At 44.3% G+C, this 20,570-nt stretch overlaps 1 protein-coding gene across 2 annotated transcripts in view; it reads left to right on the top strand.

Annotated features, from left to right (window-relative positions):
* Positions 1 to 3,117: 3,117 nt before the first annotated feature.
* The window catches only part of LOC144479197 (NADH-cytochrome b5 reductase 3-like), a 29,203-nt gene continuing 11,750 nt past the window's right edge, over positions 3,118 to 20,570 (top strand). The window contains exons 1-6 of one of the 2 annotated variants that reach the window (XM_078197848.1): positions 7,130 to 7,164; positions 14,508 to 14,573; positions 15,029 to 15,178; positions 15,269 to 15,341; positions 16,903 to 17,009; positions 19,547 to 19,676. In XM_078197848.1, coding sequence (XP_078053974.1) covers positions 14,520 to 14,573; positions 15,029 to 15,178; positions 15,269 to 15,341; positions 16,903 to 17,009; positions 19,547 to 19,676 — 514 coding nt within the window. In that variant the 5' untranslated portion in view covers positions 7,130 to 7,164; positions 14,508 to 14,519. Of the gene's footprint in view, positions 3,229 to 7,129; positions 7,165 to 14,507; positions 14,574 to 15,028; positions 15,179 to 15,268; positions 15,342 to 16,902; positions 17,010 to 19,546; positions 19,677 to 20,570 lie in introns of those variants that run through there. The other variant, XM_078197849.1, reaches the window with a different exon arrangement.

Here is a 20,570-nt window from a genome sequence, read left to right as displayed (position 1 = left end):
TGGGTCCAGCAGCACGGTGCTGTCCAGCTCAGCATGGAAATGGAGGGTGGAATCTGTCTGCCCTGGCAGAGTGGCATATCAGAGACTGTGCATCACTATTGTTGTTGCCCTCACCTCTTAAGTATTTTCACACAGTAACTATTGGCATAAAATTAGAAGAACCACCTAAAGTTAGCGATAGGATGGTCCCCAGCTCAGCATAATTGGCCAGGTAAAGTTAACGCTTCTGGACAATTGCCCCATAAAGCCTTACCTGAGAACCTCTGAGATGGATTCCCCAGTACACCTTTGCAGTATCCCCCAAATCTGGAGAGTCAGGGAGTTACGGACCATACTGTTCTGTGAAAATACAAGTAGAGATTGAGGAAGGATTGATGTTAAGCCATGGAACAATATAAGCAGAGGTGACAAATGGTTTGTTTGAAAGTGGGTTTTGAAAACATTTTAAAACTGGAAAACAACTTGGAGAGATATTGGGGTTCAAGGTGGGTGCACCCGGAATTAGTGCCAGCGTGCTGAAAGTTGTGCCCAAGTAGTGGGGTGAAAGAGCTGGGGGACACAGACAGAGGATTGAGGGGTCGGACAAAGAAAATAATACTGGAGAAAGTTGTGCAGATATACGCCGGAATTCTACCGCCCCCACCCACCATAGGAATCGGAGTGGGCGATGGGGCGGACAATGGGAAGGTCCGTTTACCTCAGGCGGGATTTTCCAGCCTTGAGTCGAGCGAGGCCTCAAAATCCCGCCTGTTAGGCCACGGAGGGATTTGAAAATAAGGATGGAATCGACTACCACAGAAAGCAATTGAGGCCAAAACGCTGTGTGATTTCAAGAAAATAGGGGCTAAAGGGATCAAGGGTTCGTAGGGGGAAGGGGGGGATCAGGATATTGAGTTTGATGATCAGCCATGATCATAATGAATGGCGGAGCAGGCTCAAAGGGCCGAATGGCCTCCTCCTGCTTCTAGTTTCGATGTTTCGATGATGATTTCAAACTTAATGCAATATTTAGAACCAATGGTTGATGGGCAACTAAAATGTGAAGGTAATGGCAAAACATCAGGAAAGATTCACGAGAATGGTTCCAGGTGTAACCTCAGTGATGAGAATAGATTGGAAAAGCTGTGCTGTTCTCACTGGAAAAGGGAAGATTAAGAGGACATTTGATGGAGGTGTTGGAAATCATGAAGGGTTTGGACAGCATAGATGGAAGAAACTATTCCTATTCACGGTAGTGGCAAGAAGTAGTCAACTGGGGCTGGACAATACATGCAAAACTTGCCAGTGGCACCAGAGACAAGTTGAAAATCTATCCCCTGGAATCCCCTTCTCTCTCTCCACCCTCCCAGAATGTGTCAACAGTGCATAGAATCTGACAAAGGGTCATCCAGACTCGAAACGTTGGCTGCATTCTCTCTCCACAGATGCTGTCAGACCTGCTGAGATTTTCCAGCATTTTATATTGCTGTTTCATAGAATCCCTACTGTGCAGAAGGAGGCCATTCAGCCCATTGAACCTGCACCGACTCTCTGACAGAGCATCTTATCCAGGTCCTATCCCCATAACCCCATTTAGCACGGCCAATTCAACTAACCCGCACATCTTCGAACTGTGGGAGGAAACCGGAGCGCCCAGAGGAAGCCCACGCAGACACGGGGAGAAGGCATAAACTCTGCACAGTGACCCGAGGCTGGGAATCGAACCCGGGTCCCTGGCGCTGTGGAACAGCAGTGCCCACCACTGTGCCACCGTGCCGCCCCCAAATAATTCCCACCAGCTGCTGCGGTGGGATTTGAACCAATGCCCCCAGAGTATTAGCCGGGACCTCTGGACATTACCGCGATGCTGCCCCAGGTTTCAGTTCCAGAGTGTGTGGAATCTAGTTAAACACGTGTGTTCCCTACATGGCCAAACCTATTAGGATGTCCTCATGCAGTAATGGGGCTGGGGTAAATGCAAATAACAGTGTTTGTTTGCTACTGCAATGAGTCCTCCCTGCCGCTGGGGGCGGTGTCTCCGAACAGAACTGAGTCCTCCCGGCCGCGCCCGCTCCGACTAGAAATGAGTCCTCCGAGCCGCTGGGTGACCCTGTGTCCGAGCTGCGCTGAGTCCTCCCAGCCAACGGGTGGCGCTGTCTCCGAGCTGCGCTGAGTCCTCCTAGCCACTGGTGGCGCTGTCTCCGAGCTGCGCTGAGTTTCCTCCCACAGCCCACGGGTGGCGCTATCCCTGAACAGAGATGAGTCCTTCCGGCCGCCCCCTCTCCGAGTACCGATGAGTCCTCCCAGCCGCTGGGTGGCGCTACCTTTGAGCCGCGCTGAACCCTCCTAGCCGCTTGGTGGCGCTGTCCCCGAGCTGCGCCGAGTCCTCCTGGCTGCTTGGTGGCGCTGCCTTTGAGCTGCGCTGAACCCTCCTAGCCGCTCGGTGGCGCTGCCTTTGAGCTGCGCTGAACCCTCCCAGGCACTGGGTGGCGCTGTCTCCGAGCTGCGTTGAGTCCTCCCAGGCCCTTAGGTGGCGTTGTCTCTGAGCTGCGCTGAACCCTCCAAGCCGCTCGGTGGTGCTGCCTTTGAGCTGCGCTGAACCCTCCCAGGCACTGGGTGGCGCTGTCTCCGAGCTGCGCTGAACCCTCCTAGCCACTCGGTGGCACTGCCTTTGAGCTGCGCTGAACCCTCCCAGCACTGGGTGGCGCTGTCTCTGAGCTGCGTTGAGTCCTCCCAGGCCCTTAGGTGGCGTTGTCTCCGAGCTGCGCTGAACCCTCCAAGCCGCTCGGTGGTGCTGCCTTTGAGCTGCGCTGAACCCTCCCAGGCACTGGGTGGCGCTGTCTCCGAGTTGCGCTGAACCCTCCTAGCCGCTCGGTGGCGCTGTCTCCGAGCTGCGTTGAGTCCTCCCAGGCGCTAGGTGACGTTGTCTCCGAGTTGCGCTGAACCCTCCTAGCCGCTCGGTGGCGCTGCCTTTGAGCTGCGCTGAACCCTTCCAGGCGCTGGGTGGCGCTGTCCCCGAGCTGCGCTGACCCCCCTCCTCGCCGCTCGGTGGCGCTGCCTTTGAGCTGCGCTGAACCCTCCCAGCCGCCGGGTGGCGCTGTCCCCGAGCTGCGCCGAGTCCTCCTCGCTGGTGCCGCCTGGCGGAGTGCGCGTGCGCGTATAAGAGGCTGGGGTTTGTGGGAGAGTGAAGGAAGCTTGTTGCAGAGGAGGTGTTGTCCTGGATCCATGCTGGCGATGGGGTTTTCACTGGTCAGTGAGAATGTCTCTCTCTGCGGGCTTTCCCGCTCAGATCTCATTCAGTGGAGGCTGATGGAGCAGCGCAGGCAGCGTTAACTGTGGTGGGAGGTTGTGAGGGTGGGGAATGGCCTTGGTGCAGAGAGCCTTCATCATCATCATCATCATCAACAACAACAAACCCACTCCCCTGGCAGCAAGGCTGGTCCTTTTTGCAGAGTAGCTTTCATTGCTGTGGAAGCAGGTTTGAATATTGGTTCTAGTCACTCTGTGAGTGTTCTGTAATTTGCCAACTGCACTGGAAAAGTAAAGAAAATAAATATTCTTTTTTTGGTTTAATTCAGGCTAATCGGGGTGGGGGAAACGCCCTCGGTTTAAACAAATGCACCTGGAAGATTCTGCAGGAATATTTGACTAGTGGGTGAGACATAGTGGAAAATACTGCCAAAAATGCCGCAGGATCTAAAAATGTTCCTGTGGCAGGATGTCCTTGAATCAGTTTGAAAGTTGGTTTGCCCTTTGAAGACATGGTTATTACAATTAATTGGGGGATGTTATTAATTTTTAATGGCTTGGAGCAGTTGGACTTTGCTATCAAACAATATTACACCACAGTAGCCTGCTTTAAAATGTTGTGTTGCTCAAGAATTTGATGTTGCTACTGGAAAATATTAATGACAATCATTTGTCTGCTTTAAATGTTGGCTCAAATTAAACAATTCTCCCTCTTAAAAAAGAAACTAATTTTCTAAGTTGTGTGCTTGGATAGAGGAGGGGCTGATGTGATGGCCGCCACCTTATTAAACTCGGTTAGAATAAATTGACGGTAACTGCAGTGCTCACTAAACTAGTAATCAAGATGGTAAGGAAACACATCAATAAGGGAGATGAGGAAAATTAACAGCAGACTTGCATTTTAATTATATTCTGTTCAAATATTTCAATGTAGTCTGGTGAATTTTTTTCCAATTTCTAGTCCTGTAGATCAGGGGGAAACATTTTATATTTCTTTTCAAATCTCAGTTTTGGTGCAACTTTGGGAAAAATATCCAGTGAGTTTCCATTCTTAGAAATAGCCATTTCTTTAAATTGATGATACTGTACTTGATCAACTATAAATGCCTCAAGTGAATACCTTTTTGATAGGTCATTGGATCGATGTGATACTGTGGCACTATGGTTTGAGTCTGTTTAAACTCACTTCAATGTGACAGAAAATACTACTTGCAGGCCAACTCTGAGCTAGAGGGTATTTTGTTGTGCATTCCTTTTTTGTTTATATAAAACTGCAATCATTTGACCAAGGTATTGTTCTTAAAGGTTTTGGTTCTAATTTTGATTTTAAATTATTATTAGCAGTATTCTGCTAAAACTGCCCCAGAAGACTACAGTGCCTATGTAACAAATGTTGAACTAGTTATGACTATTGTGTTCTTGTTATCAATTGAAGTGAAAGGTGTTGTGTGATTTTTTTTTTTGATTCACTTGCATGGTGGAATCCATTTTAAAGGTGCTTGCTGTTACATTTTCTGAATAATTTTAGTGTTCACTTCCTGAATAAATATCCCTGATGTACACTTTATTTATAGAAGGTGGCTATTCGGCCCATTGAGACTGTGCTGACAACAGTCCCATCCAGGCTTTATCCCCATAATCCCATGTAATTACCCTGCTAATCCTCCTGACACTAAGGGGCAATTTAGAATGCACAATCCATCCCACCTGCACATTTTTGGAGTGTGGGAAGAAACCAGAGCACCTGGAGGAAACTCATGCAGAAATGGGGAGAATGTGCAAACTCGGGGCTGGAATTGGGTCCTTGGTGCGAGCCACCATGCTGCATTAATCATATAAACAATGGCTCATGTCAAAACTTTGTGCACATGCATTTTTAAACTTATTAGGGGCCAGTCCCTCAGGCCTGCCCTACCATTTTCATAGAATCCGTACAGTGCAGAAGGTGGCCATTCAGCCGATTGAGCCTTCTCCTGATCTTCAAAGAGCATCTTCAACTCTTACTTTCGTATTAAGGGGTAGAGGAGAAAGTATGAACCAGAAACAGGCCTGTGTGAAGATCTCCATAAGGGGAAGGCATAAATTCTTGAAAACAGCAAAGAAAGTGATGCTTTAGAAGTTGATGTAGATGCTGTATTTCAGTTGATGGTGACAAGTTGCTATAGTTGTGGTGTTGGAGCGTTGTGTGGCTGTCTAGCATTTACTTAAAGTAAACTTTCATTTGAGGAGTGGAAGCACTCCGTGCACTCATGTGAAGTGAATTGACCAGAAAGATTTGTCTTTGTGTTTAATAAATCAACAGTTCCACTAGTCAGCCCATGAGATTAAAGGAATTGATATAATGCTGTACAGACAGAACAGGTGGGGGCTATTGAACTCTCCAAGTCTGCTCCACAAATAGTGGTGCTACTTTCTGTAATAAGAGTCATGGCACAATGCTGTGCCAATGATTTGGAATTGAAGCATGGTTGGATTTCTGACAAATGGTTTCCATTAGAGGCAGTTGGTTAAATTTGTTTGTGACATTTTTCCAGAGCAGCTCGACCCCAAAAAACTACTCTTGTTTTTCAGGTGATGGGTCTGTTGTCTACTTCTCGCATTTATTTGTTTTTAATAGGAAATTTGTGGTATATCTAGGAGCTGTTCGTAACTATATACTTCTAGTGGAAATATTAGCAGTTTCAACAGACCTGAACTTAAATTTCGTGCTGAGATTGCAGAGTCAGGAATTGAAAAGTTACTGGTCCCAACATAGATGTTTGTTAAATGTAAATTGTAACTCACAATGTTTGAGGTAATAGAATCATAAAAACCCTACAGTACAGAAAGAGGCCATTTGGCCCATCGAGTCTGCACCGACCACAATCCCACCCAGGCCCTACCCCCATATCCCTACATATTTTACGCACTAATCCCGCTAACCTATGCATCTCAGGACACTAAAGGCAATTTTTAGCATGGCCAATCAACCTAACCTAATAAGCAAAGCATGTACAAAACACTTGTGGTGTGATGAATGTATGTTTGGCATTGAGATACCTTATTAATTTATCTCAGCCCACTGAACCATTCTTTGTCAGGTTTCTGAAGCTTTTTTGAGATTGGGTTGGTTTTCTTTAGACCAGAGAAGGCTGAGGGGGGGAGGATCGGGGGGGGGGGGGATCGAGGATCGGGGGGGGGGTGGGCGGGGAACATGATTGAGGGGTATGGGTAGGAAGTGGCAGTTCCCCTGTCAATCTGTGTGGGGAAGGAGCTTTTGGGGTGATTTGAGGAAACCAAATTTCACCCCAGGGTGATGGGAGTGTGGAATGCACTGCCTGGGAGCATATTAAAGATGGGAAGCCTCTCAACCTTTTAGAAAGCATATGGATGAGCACTTGAAATGTTCTAACATTCAATGCTGTGGGCCAAGTGCTGGAAAATGGGTTTAGTGTAGACTTGATAGGCCTTCTGTACTGTATGCCTCCTGAGAACAGACCTATGCTGACTCGCCCTGCACCTCGCAGGCAATTGCAAAGATGTCTAAACAGTTGCATCATGCCTTTTTTGCATGTTAAATGTAACATTTGCTGTTGTCTAGTGTGCATTATCCTACAGCAACAGCACAAGAAGTACTCTGAATATTGCTAAACCCAGAATTCAAAGTGTGTCATTGCCTTGGACAGTTTAAAAGAGAGCTGTCCAGACCTGCGGCAGTTTGATTCAGGTCTTAATATTTTCAATATCTTTTTGCAGTATTGAATTGGAGATGGTCTGTCTGCTTTTCAGCTGTGGCCATCCTGCATCACTTATTACGGAAGGGATCTTCATACTTGTACTATACCTCTAACTTGGGGAAAGTGCTCAGAATTAGATCACTACTCTACTTACCAGTTTGGGGATGTATCTCTTTCCCCTTTTTGCCATCTGTTCCCTGTCCCGCTCACCAGTAAACATGTATGCTGTTATCACTATTTTATCTTGCTATCCTTTCAGTTAGGCTTTTAAAACTTGCTTTAGCTGTTTTGTTCTGATCAGATTTGTGAAGTCAAACCAATTCTTATGAATTGTTCAAAACTCGTTAGTATCATAAGGGCAGCAATCGGGTCCTCTGATCAGTAACAAACCTTCTCTCAATTGTTTGCACCAGTGGGCTGGGAGTGTTTCCAGTTGTCAGCTTTATGTAAAATCTGACTCATTCTGCAATCCTTGGATATTTTTGGCTTTAGGCTGTATATAATGCCCTTTTAAGTACAACAGAACTTGAGTTGGAACACTTGATTATTGGCCTGCAGTTTTTAAAAAGGTTTTTCAATGAGTAATTGGGAGTGGTCCATTGTTTGCAAATTCGTATCCTTGTTAATTTTGGAGGTTTTCATGAGGTAAATGTGCATTCCCCGCCTTCAAATAGTGAATGTGAATTTAAGCTTTATTCATTTGTGGGATGTGAGCATCGTTGGCAAGGCTGGCCTTAATTGCCCTTGAGGAAAATAGTGGTATGCTGCTTTGTTGAACTGCTGTAATCCTTCTAGTGAGGGTGCACCCACAGTGTAGAGAGTTCTGTGATTTTTGGCCCACTGGTAAAGGAATGGCATGAAAGTTCCCAAGTCAGGATGGTATGTGCCTTGGACAAGTTATCATATCCCTACAGTGCAGGAGGCCATTTGGCCCATTGAGTCTGCTCTGACAAAATCCCTCTGAGGCCCTATCCCCATAACCCCACATATTTACCTGATTCCCCTAATGCTAAGGGGCAATTTAGCATGGTCAATCAAGCTGACCTGCACATCTCTTGGACTATGGGAGGAAATCCATGCAGACACAGGGAGAACATGCAAACTCCATACAGGTAGCCACCAGAATTGAATCTGGGTCCCTGGTGCTGTGAGGCAGCAGTGCTAACCACTGTGCTGCCCCATATTCCCATGTGTCTGCTGCCCTTTTTCTTCTAAGTGATGGGGCCACATGTCTAAGATGTTGTCAAAGGACTCTTGGTGAGTTGCTACAGTGATTGAGGAGTGTTTTTTTTAAGGTGATAGTTGGGGTGCTGATCAAGTGGGCTGCTTAATCCTGAATGGTGTTGAGCTGCTTGAGTATTGAAGTGGCACTCCAGACAAGTGGGGAATATCTCATCATGTCCCTAACTTGCGCTTGTAGGTAATGAACAGGCTTTGGGGAGTTAAAACCTGAGATACAGAATTTGCAACCACAGAATTCTGACCTCTTGAATTTATATGGATGGTAGCTTCCAGTATGGTGGTGTTGAGCTTTTATGGAAAGATGGTTGGATTTGGTTGCTGGAGACGATCATTGCTTGGGAACTTGTGTAGTTTGAATGTTACTTGCCACTTATCAGTCCAAGCCTGAATGTTGTCTAGGTCTTGCTGTATGCAGGCACAGACTGCTTTGGTGTTTAAGTTGTAAATGGAACTGAAGGTCCACCAGCAAACATCCCCTGATCTGGAGGAGAGGTCATTGAGGATATTTGGCCTTGGACTATCCTGTGGTCCTGGGATGGGGATGATTTGACCTCCAACAATCTCAACCATCTGCTTTTGTTAGGTATGACTCCAACCAGGAGAGAGTTTTCCCCTGAATCCCAATAACTAGGGATTTGGGAGGACTCCTTGATGCCATACTTGGTCAAATACTGCCTTGATATCAATCACCTCTGTAATTCAGCTTTTTAGTCCATATTTGGACCAAAACTGTAATGAGTGGTGAGCCAAGTGGTCCTGGCAGAACCTAGGATGAGCCACTCGAAATTTGTTTGGTGCTTTTGATTGTATAAAGATCCCAGTTTGAATAAAGATCCCAGCTTGAATGTAATTGTGGAAAGTGGAATTTTTGACGCTCATCCTGCTGGAGTTTGGATCTAGTGGTCGAAGCAGCTGAGGGGGTGGCGAGTGGGAACTGATCCAGCTTCTTACAAAAGAATCGTAAGCTGATAGTCAGTATTATGGGACTAAGGTCAGACAAGGACAGCTTTCATGAGCTAGATCATTGGTGACTGTGCAGTTCCATCTCGTATTCTGATCATGATTTACAAACTTAAATTCAGAAAATCAACAGTCGTTCTTTAGGTGTAGCCGTCAACATTCCAGCAGGTCTGTAACTGCTAACGGGTTCCCATTTCCTCCCCCGGGGTAGAAGTTTCAACATTGACAAAATAAAGAGGTTGCCTAGCTGTGTCAGCCTTATTTTAAATGTCAGTGGGAATAACCGCCTGCCAGTACTGACCCTTGGCAACAGCCAAACATGCCTGGCACCCAAGTTTTCAAACTATAGCCAAGTTGGGTACAAAATAGGATCTAATGCCCTTGTGCTATTTTATTCGTAGTTATACATGTGCAGATGTTCATTAATAGTAAGAGGGAGGGTAAATATCGGGTAGTTACCATATTCGTGTAGTCGGGTCTGATTGGAAATTTTTAAAACTGAATTGAAAAGATTAATTTGAGTTTGAACAAACTTGTGTATTAAGTGACAGGATTCCAGTTTACCACCCTATCCTGTTTACATGTTCTTATCCTGAGTGCTAGTCTTGGGTCTTGTTTTTAAACTGACTTCAATAACGTGATCTTGGATGTTTTAAATGATCGTGCTTTCCTGTTGTAACATTGACATAACTTGTATATGTACACTTGTATTGCATGGAATTATTTAAATGTGCAGAACTAAGGCAGTTTCTTTTTGCAGTGTTTGTGGTAGTCCATTCAATCGCATCTTGGGTCCGTTATGTACCCATCACTTGCTTACCATTGGCACTTTGCCTCACAGGGGCAGCACAGTGGTTAGCACTGCTGCCTCACAGTGCCAAGGACCTGGGTTCGATTCCCGGTTTGGCTCACTGTCTGGGTGGAGTTTGCACGTTCTCCTTGTGTCTGTGGGTTTCCTCCCACGATCTAAAAGTCGTGCTGGTTAGGTGCATTGACCCGAACGGATGCTGGATAGTGGTGACTAGGGGTATTTCACAGTAACTTCATTGCAGTGTTAATGTAAGCCTTGTGACTAATAAATCAAGTTATGGTGCATGAGGATTGGCTGTTTTACTCATTGAGCAATTTCCGTTGTGCAGAATTCTTTAGAACAAGTCTTGGCATAATCAAGTCATTTAAAATTCCAATGAGGGGGAGCTTCTTCACTCAGGGCAGTGAATATCTGGAATTCTCTACCCCACAAGGGCTGTGGAGGCTCAATCATTCTATTAAAGACAGATTGATAGATTTATGGATGGTAAGGAGTTCAAGGGAAATGGGAATAGTGTGGGGAGAAAATGGCATTTGAATTAGCTCAACTATGACCTATTTGAATGGTGGAGTGGACCTGAGGGGCCTATTCCAATGCTCTTAATAATTGAGTTTCACCGACAAACTTATAAAATTTATCCTGCTTAATTATAGTCAATTTGTTTTTGGTACTAAACTGCCAACTTATTTGCATAATACTGTTGACCAGGCTTGCAATCTATGTAAATGGGCTAAAATTGACTGTTCAATGGTGGAACGAGGGCATTCACCATTATTTATGTGCAAATTAGACAACATCCTCAGGCTGATACAAATATGCAGTTAAACTGTAAAATCCAGAAGCTGCTGTCCAGGAGGCATTGTTTAATTTGTCGATCTGGTTGAGTTACTTGCCCTGCTTACGCAAACCCCGGGTATTTGTTGGGTAATGGAATGTAGAGTATATTAGGCTGAAGGGTCAGTTTCTATCTGTTCCTCTGATTTTAAGTTTCACTTAGAATCATAGAAACCCTACAGTGCAGAAAAAGGCCATTGGGCCCATCGAGTCTGCACCAACCACAATCCCACCCAGGCCCTACTCGCATATCCCTGCACATTTTACCCACTAATCCCTCTAACCTACGCATCTTGGGACACCTAAGGGGTGATTTTTTTTTTTAGCATAGCCAATCGACCTAACCTGCACATCTTTGGACTGTGGGAAGAAACCGGAGCATCCGGAGGAAACCCACAGACATGGGGAGAGCATGCAAACTCCATACAGACAGTGACCCAAGCCGGGAATCAAACCACTGCTACTGTGCTGCCTGTGACCCCATCACTTGGCCCTGACCCCCTCCTCTGCTTCCCCCACCCCCACCTTTCTGAATCCTCCAATACCCCATTCCTTTGATTCTATTCCTCAGTGTTGTCTTTCCCCTTTCCTCTGGCTGCCTGTCCCACCCCCAACATGCAGCGTCCCAAGAAAACGGAGACTGAATGCTATTCAATAAAGGACCCTGGGCCTCATCTCCAACCCCTCAGTGCAGCCAACCATGTCGACAGGAGATTGTTTATCTCCTCTTTAGCAGCAGTCAGTATTTCCAATGTCTCTAAATCATTAATGAGCAAGTGTTGATAGCACTGATCCTTTTGGGGCCACTTGCCACAGTCTGTCAGAGTAGCCACCCCCTCAGCCGTGTTCTTTCTTTACTTCAGCCAGTTTGCTATCCATGCTGCTACTCCATCCCTGACTCTGCATTCCCTGACCTTTTTATACATTATCAATAATGTAGTACCTGATCAAAGGTCTCTTGGCAATCTGCACTAGTCTTGGCTAATGTTGCAGTTTCCTCTTAACTATTCATTATTAAATGGCAAAAATAAAAATGGAGATTCCATTATTTTTCCTACTATTGATAAACTGCCCCATGTCAATGTTAGCTATTTGCCTGTCCATGTGGCACTACATGTTTTAATGAATGACATCTCTTCCCGAGCTTCAGAATGCATAGGTACAATCTGTCTGAACCAGGAGTTTGATCCTTCTGGCTTCGTCAGTTTATGAATTGTCATCCTTTACTTTAAATGCAGTGATCAATAAAGAACAAAGAAAATTACAGCACCGACCATGCTGCCCGACTGAACTAGAACCCCCACCCTTCCGGGGACCATATCCCTCTATTCCCATCCTATTCACGTATTTGTCAAGATGCCCCTTAAAAGTCACTACTGTATCCGCTTCCACTACCTTCCCCGGCAACCACCCTCTGTTTTAAAAAAAAAAAATCTGCCTCGTATATCTCCTTTAAACCTTGCCCCTCGTACCTTAAACCTGTTCCCCCTGGTAATTGACTCTTCTGTCCTGGGAAAAAGCTTCTGACTATCCACTCTGTCCATGCCTCTCATAATCTTGTAGACTCTATCAGGTCGCCCTCAACCTCCATTGTTCCAGTGAGAACAAACCAAGTTTCTCCAACCTCTCTCATAGCTAGTGCCCTCCATATCAGGCAACATCCTGGTAAATCTTTTCTGTACCCTCTCCAAAGCCTCCACATCCTTCTGGTAGTGTGGTGACCAGAATTGAACACTACATTCCAAGTGCGGCCTAACTAAGGTTCTATAAAGCTGCAACATGACTTGCCAATGTCTTGGTTGATGAAGGCAAGCATGCCGTATGCTGCCTTGACTACTTTCTCCACCTGCATTGCCACTTTCAGTGACCTGTACACCCAGATCCCTTTGCCTATCAATACTCTTAAGGGTTCTGCCATTTACTATACATTTCCTATCTCTATTAGACCTTCCAAAATGCATTACCTCATTTGTCCAGATTAAACTCCATCTGCCATCTCTCCGTCCAAGTCTCCAACTGATCTGTATCCTCTGATGGTCCTCATCGCTATCTGCAAATCCACCAATCTGTGTCGTCCACAAACTTACTAATCAAACCAGTTACATTTTCCTTATACAAACAGCAACGGTCCCAGCACTGATCCCTGAGGGATGCCACTTGTCACAGCCCTCCATTCAGGAATGCACGCTTCCACTGCTAACTTCTGACATTCCCACTTCTCTCTGATAAATACTGAACCAGTAATTCTCATTTTTCCTTAATTTTTGCCTTGTCCATGGTGTCTCACTGATGGTGTCTTTTATGTGGAGATGCTGGCGTTGGACTGGGGTAAACACAGTAAGAAGTGTCGCAACACCAGGTTAAAGTCCAACAGGTTTATTTGGTAGCAAAAGCCACTAGCTTTTGGAGCACTCATTGCTCATTCGTCAGGTGAGTGGGATTTCAGTTCACAAACAGGGCATATAAAGACACAAACACAATTTACAAAATGGTTGGAATGCAAGTCTTTACAGGTAATCAAGTCTTGAAGGTATAGACAATGTGAGTGGAGAGAGGGTTAAGCACAGGTTAGAGATGTGTCTTGTCTCCAGCCAGGACAGTTAGTGAGATTTTGCAAGTCATGGGGGTTACAGATAGTGTGACATGAACCCAAGATCCTGGTTGAGGCCATCCTAGTGTGTGGAACTTGGCTATCAGTTTCTGCTCAGTGACCCTGCGGTGTCATGTTGTGAAGGCCACCTTGGAGAATGCTTACCCAAAGATCAGGGGCTGAATGCCTGTGACCGACTGTTCTCCTCCTGTTGGGGAACACTTCAGTGGTCACGGACATTTGGCCTCTGATCTTTGGGTAAGCATTCTCCAAGGCAGCCTTCACAACACACAGTGCAGAGTCACTGAGCAGAGACTGATAGCCAAGTTCTGCACACACTAGGACGGCCTCAACCAGGATCTTGGGTTCATGTCACACTATCTGTAACACCCACGACTTGCCTAGGCTTGCAAAATCTCACTAACTGTCCTGGCTGGAGACGAGACACATCTCTTTAACCTGTGCTTAACCCTCTCTCCACTCACATTGTCTATACCTTCAAGACTTGATTACCTGTAAAGACTTGCATTCCAACCGTTTTGTAAATTGTGTTTGTGTCTTTATATGCCCTGTTTGTGAACTGAAATCCCACTCACCTGACGAAGGAGCAGCGCTCCGAAAGCTAGTGGCTTTTGCTACCAAATAAACCTGTTGGACTTTAACCCGGTGTTGAGACTTCTTACTGTGGTTGTCTTTAAGCAGAATATAATTTTCCTGGGCTTGTAATTTTTCCAATTGTTCTACATCATTGCCAATATTTTTTTATTCTCCCTATTTCTGTTTAGCCTCTGAAATCAACTTTCCTATAATTGGCTACCCTGATCTCTCTTGTGCTTTTATCTTTAAATTATATTATGGTCACTATTGCTTAGATGTTTCCCTACTTTTACTAGCTCTGTTCTAGTTTTGTTCCCACTAGTGGCAGATCATTTTACCATTTAGCTAGAGGTTTTCTATTTGTGTGTCTCTCTAATAGCTGTACTTCCATTTTTCCCGAAGTAAAGCCACTAGCGCTCCTCCCCAGTCTTTCTTTTCTGTTATACCTGCGATGTTTAAGTCTGTCTTGATTTTCTGTAGCCATTTCTTAGTAATTCCGACTGTATCTGATACCTCTCAATGCCTCCAGATCTCAATTTTTATGACACACACTGTATTCCTGGGCAGACAATTAAAACCTGCTCAAATTGGCCAGGTCAGTCTGAAGGACTGGTTGCAGGAAGTTCTGGCCCATTAACTTTAGATTCACTAGATAATTTCTATCATGATAAAACTAACACTCTAATGACAAGCTGTTTTAAACATGAACTGGGAATCCATGTTTCCTTGGTGCCTGTGCAGGCTGCTTTTGTGGCAGAACAGTTTTGATAAAATGTTAGGCAAAGTAGGTTTCTTCTGTCTGAACTGCAAAAGCAGTTTCCTTGAAGTTAAGCCATGTGATCTTAGTGCATCTTTTCTGTTCTTGTAAAATTATTTTTAACTGATTTTGTTCTTTGCCATTTTAACTAAGTACATACTGGTGTTGGCTTTTGTTATACTGATCTTGGTATTAAGTACAAACTCCATTTGATTCTGCCACCTGAACTAAGTAATCCTGAACCAGCTTCATGTTAAAAGTGGGTGTAAACATGCTGTAGTTTTGTGTTACAGACTTCCGGAGTGTTTTTTGCGATTGGTGCTGTTTTCGTAACGACAATTGGAGTTATCGTGGGACACTACGTCCTTTCCAAAAAGAAGAAACCTGCAATCACTTTGAAAGATGCCGATGAGAAGTACCCACTGCGACTGATCGATAAGGAAGTGAGTGCAATTTTTTTTCAAAGTATTCAGTCTTTCAAAAATTACTAAAAGGTGGAAGGACTGTCATTTTTTTTTTTGATTTTTAAACAGATTGTGAGTCATGACACCAGGCGGTTTCGATTTGCTCTTCCTTCAGCCGATCACATTCTTGGTTTACCTGTTGGTAAGTTGGTTAAACCCTGAGCAGCTGCTTTATTGGCTGCAAACTACACAAGAACATCCTGGATTGACTTGTCACAAGACTTCCGCTCCCTTTATGGAGCAAGCTTTCACTGCTCTGAGGAATTGGCCAATAGTTGTACATCGTATACAGTACCATATTCTTTGTTGCTTGTACCCATGCATGCTATTTTGCAAGCTTTATATCTGCTCTTGTGCGTTATTGTTAGTGCTTCCATTTTGTCTGTATGATTGGTTAGATCTTTCTCAATGTTTGCTTTTTGTCTCCAGCCATTCACATGGTGCAATGTCCTTGTTTAGAGCCACTGGGGGAAAAGAAACTGAGTAGAACTTCCATGGCACTTCCGAACTATACTCCAATTAAAAGATTTTGATCGATGTTGCTTTAAATGTTAGTCATGCATATAATTAGGATTCACATGGTCCCAAGAATAAAAATCTTAATTACCTGCAAATTCTTTTCCAGTAAACTAATAGAAACCCAAAACAAGGATAGGATTTGAGAACTAGGAGCAGGAGTAGGCCATCTGGCCCCTCGAGCCTGCTCCGCCATTCAATAAAATCATGGCTGATCTTTTCACTGACTTGGCTCCATTTGCCTCTCCGTTCACCATAACCCTTAATTCCTTTACTGTTCAAAAATTTATCCTTGCCTTAAAAACATTCAGTGAGGTAGCCTCAATTGTTTCACTGGGCAGGGAATTCCACAGATTCACAACCCTTTGTGTGAAGAAGTTCCCCCTCAACTCAGTCCAATTTTGAAGCCATGCCCCCTAGTTCTAGTTTCACCTGCCAGTGGAAACAACTTCCCTGCTTCTATCTTATCTATTCCCTTCATAATCTTGTATGTTTCTATAAGATCTCCCCTCATTCTTCTGAATTCCAATGAGTATAGCTCCAGTCTACTCAGTCTCTCCTCATAAGCCAATCCTCTCAACTCCGGAATCAACCTAGTGAACCTCTTCTGCACCCCTGCCAGTGCCAGTATATCCTTTCTCAAAGTGACCAAAACTGTACACAGTACTCTAGATGTGGCCTCACCAGCACCTTATACAGCTGCAACATAACCTCGCTGTTTTTAAACTCCATCCCTCTAGCAATGAAGGACAAAATTCCATTTGCCGCTTTAATTACCTGCTGCACCTGCAAACCAACTCCTTGTGATTCTTGCACAAGGACCCCCAGGTTCCTCTGCACAGCACCATGCTGCAATTTTTTACCACTTAAATAATCCATTTTGCTGTTATTCCTACCAAAAATGGATTACCTCACATTTACCAACATTGTACTCCATCTGTGGGTACTGTGCCCCACATCTCCTTCCAGCTTTGTCTGCCCAGCTATGCCTTCCTTTGTCCTCCATTCCATTGCTCTCCCTCTACTTCTTTCTCTTGTGCAGGCACTGCTCACTCCTGTTCAACTTTCAATGTCCCAGGACATTGGCTAGTCAAGTTAATATTGTATTACTTCAACAGTTTTGTGCATTACTTTTTAGAGGTTCTTTGTTTAAACACCAATTGTTTGACTTGGATCTTTCAATACAGGAAAACATGTGTATCTCTCTGCAAGAATTGATGGAAGTCTTGTTGTGCGACCATATACTCCAGTTAGCAGTGATGACAATAAAGGCTATGTGGATCTCGTTGTCAAGGTAATGTCTAATTCCTTATTCATCAATAAAAATAAGTATTTTTAAATGTGGCAGATTCTTTGAACATAGTGGAATTTACTAGCAAGCAGACAGATTGAAGAATCTTTCTTCATAAACCAGAATGAGCCTTGCCATTTATTATTTGTCTACGTCCAGCTAACTTCTTCAAAATGTTGAGTTTTGTTACACAAGGGCATAAGCTTGCTCCACCATTCCATTTCAATTCCATTTGTCCACATTGATCTCATTTCTGTTCATTCCTTTATCATCTAAAAATGTGTTGCACTGTCTTGTGAGTACAGTACATCCACCAGTTTGCCTTCATCCACAGCATGTTACTTCAAAGAAATCCAATAAATTGGTTAAACATGATTTTCCTTTCTCAATCATGTTGATTCTGCCTAATAACTAGCTACTAACATTTGTCATGGGGAAAACATTAAGATAACTGGCCCATGGCTTCCTGCTGTCTGATTCCCTTTTTGAATAAAGTAATTACATTCACTATTTTCCAAACTAATGGAACCTTGCCCAAACCTGGGAAGTTTGGAAAGTTAAAACCAATGCATCAATTACCTCCCGTAGCCACTCTTAAGACACTAGAATGAAGTCCATCAGGATGCAGGGACTTGTCAGCCTGCAGTTCCAGTTGTTTGCTCAGTACCACTTTCCCAGCAGTTGTAGTTTCCTTGTTCATCTCTCCCTTCCATTTCCTGACTTTAAGGTTAATTCTGGGATGTTCCTTGTGTCTTCCTGTGATGAAGACCAATGCAAAATACTTGTTCAGTACATCTGCCATCTCCCAGGTTGTCTTTTCTATAGGACCAATGCTCGCTGTTTTTTCTTTTGGTATCTGTATAAGCTATCTCAAATATTGGGGAAGTTGAAAGCCCCTACTATTATTAACCTATTTTTACAATTGAGATTTGCCTACATATCTGCTCTTCTGTCTCTTCCTGACTTTGTTTGGGGGGGTCTGCAGTATACAGTAATAAATCAGACTCCATGTGTTAATCAACACCCTCTGTTCATCTGTTTTATCTATAAGACTCCTTGCATTAAAATAAATGCCATTCAGCCTGGCCATATTCCCCTGTGCCTTAAAATGTCTCTCTTTTCCCTCTCTCTCTCCTTCTCTCTCTCTTCCCCCCCCCCCCCCCCCCCTCCCCCCCCCCCCCCCCCCCCCCCCCACACACACACACACACACACACACACACTCCTACCTGAATTATTTGAGGTTTTTTTTAAAAAAAAGTTAGAACTCTTGCCTTTCCGTAGTGTTGCTTTAAATTTGAGAAACTACTTGCCAATTGGCAATCTCCCTTGTAGCCTCTATTCCTTCAGCAGGGCTAGATCACTCTGAAGATTTTTTAAAATTAGGAAGCAAACAGCACCTCGCCTCTCTTCCCTCTACACCGAATTCCCAAATACACATTCACTCTGGCTGTCTCTCGCCCAGGATATACTGTCCTAACTGCTCATGTGTGAATCTTGCTGATCATGTGCTTCCAATAGTCCCTTTCTTATAAGAGCTGAGGATGGGTCGTGCACTTGTTAAACTTCAACAGTAATCAACACTACTTGAGGCCCTTTTCAGGCCTTGGGTGATTGAGTGACAATAACTGTCTGTCAGCTTTTATTTACCAATAAATTATTCAAAGGGTTAAAAGTTTAAATGAAATTGTTTCTTCTACACTTCCTTCATAGTTTGTGTCCTTTTACCTCTTTTTTTTCATTCTTTTGCATATGCAAACTGCAAAATTGCTGTACATTCATTAGGCGGAATTAGTACCGGGATACTCTTGGGAGGAGGGGGCAAGAGAAAAGATCAGATGAATCTCAATGTTGCTCATGAACTCATCTATTTTAGGTGTTAATCATTGGAGTTTGTTGTAGTCGTGTTAGCCTCATTCTAGTAGTTCATTGTTCATGTACAAGTGTAAAATTATCTGGGTCAATAACTTAAAAGCTGAACTAATGAGATTACACAGCACTTGTAATTAAGCATTCAGACAGTTGGACAATTAGTAAATGATGGAAAGAATTGGTCTGCATCATACTCAGCAGCTTACATACCTTGTTTCAAAAGGCTGAATATCTTCTGGTTCTTTGCTAGTCTAATTGAGCAGTTGTAATCCTGACTTCATTGCTTAATTTTCTGCTGTCTGGAAGATCTACGTTCGTATTTAGATTCCATGTTCCTACACTCCTGAAGGAGCATCTGTGATTCTCCCCATTCCGGTTGTGCCTGTATAATTCAAACACTTGTTTATAAAATATCCAGCTTTACATTTTCATAGTCAGAGGTTTGCAGCATGGAAACAGACCCTTCAGCCCAACTTGTCCATGCTGCCTTTTTTTAAAAACCCCATTTGGCCCATATCCCTCTATGCCCATCTTACCCAAGGATGAATAACCATTTTGGATGAATAGTCTTGCCTGTTTTACATTGCTGCTTTTACTTCCTTGCAGCTTCATAATGGACCCACTAGCCTTCCCAGTTTACAAAGTTTAACATTTTATTGTCTCTCTGCAGATCTATTTTAAAGGGGTAAATCCCAAATTCCCAGAAGGTGGTAAGATGTCTCAGTACCTGGAAGACCTGAAGATTGGGGATACCATTCACTTCAGAGGGCCAGGCGGATTGCTCGCTTATAAAGGAAAAGGTAAAATTTGTTTGCAATTCACATTTTTACTGGCATTACTGTAATCTGATTGAAACCAGGATTACCAGTAGTCAAAGAAAAAGTACTTGTGATTCTGAGGAAGAAGGGTGATGGTAAATGGAAGAGAAACGATCAACACCTATTAATCTGCTCAATGTAACCTTAGTACAACATGTAGGGAGGAGTTATACAATAAATGGCAGAGTCATCAGGAGTATAGAAACACAGAGCTGTGCAAGTCCACAAATCCTTGAAGGTGGCAGCACAGGTGGAGAAGGTGGTGAAGGCATATGGTATGCTTGCCTTTATAGGACGGGGTATAGAGTATAAAAGCTGGAGTCTGATGATGCAGCTGTATAGAACGCTGGTTAGGCCACATTTGGAGTACTGTGTCCAGTTCTGGTCGCCGCACTACCAGAAGGACATGGAGGTGTTGGAGAGAGTGCAGAGAAGGTTTACCAGGATGTTGCCTGGTATGGAGGGTCTTGGCTATGAGGAGAGATTGGGTAAACTGGGGTTGTTCTCCCTGGAAAGACGGAGAATGAGGGGAGATCTAATAGAGGTGTACAAGATTATGAAGGGGATAGATAGGGTGAAGAGTGGGAAGCTTTTTCCCAGATCAGAAGTGACGATCACGAGGGGTCACGGGCTCAAGGTGAGAGGGGCGAAGTATAACTCGGATATTAGAGGGATGTTTTTTACACAGAGGGTGGTGGGGGCCTGGAATGCGCTGCCAAGTAGGGTGGTGGAGGCAGGCACGCTGACATCATTTAAGACTTACCTGGATAGTCACATGAGCAGCCTGGGAATGGAGGGATACAAACGATTGGTCTAGTTGGACCAAGGAGCGGCACAGGCTTGGAGGGCCGAAGGGCCTGTTCTTTGTTCTTGTTC

Source organism: Mustelus asterias, chromosome 25 (assembly GCF_964213995.1).
Source record: "Mustelus asterias chromosome 25, sMusAst1.hap1.1, whole genome shotgun sequence".
NCBI lineage: Eukaryota > Metazoa > Chordata > Chondrichthyes > Carcharhiniformes > Triakidae > Mustelus > Mustelus asterias.
Note: the sequence above shows the minus strand (reverse complement) of the source record. Positions and strands in the feature narration are given on the sequence as shown.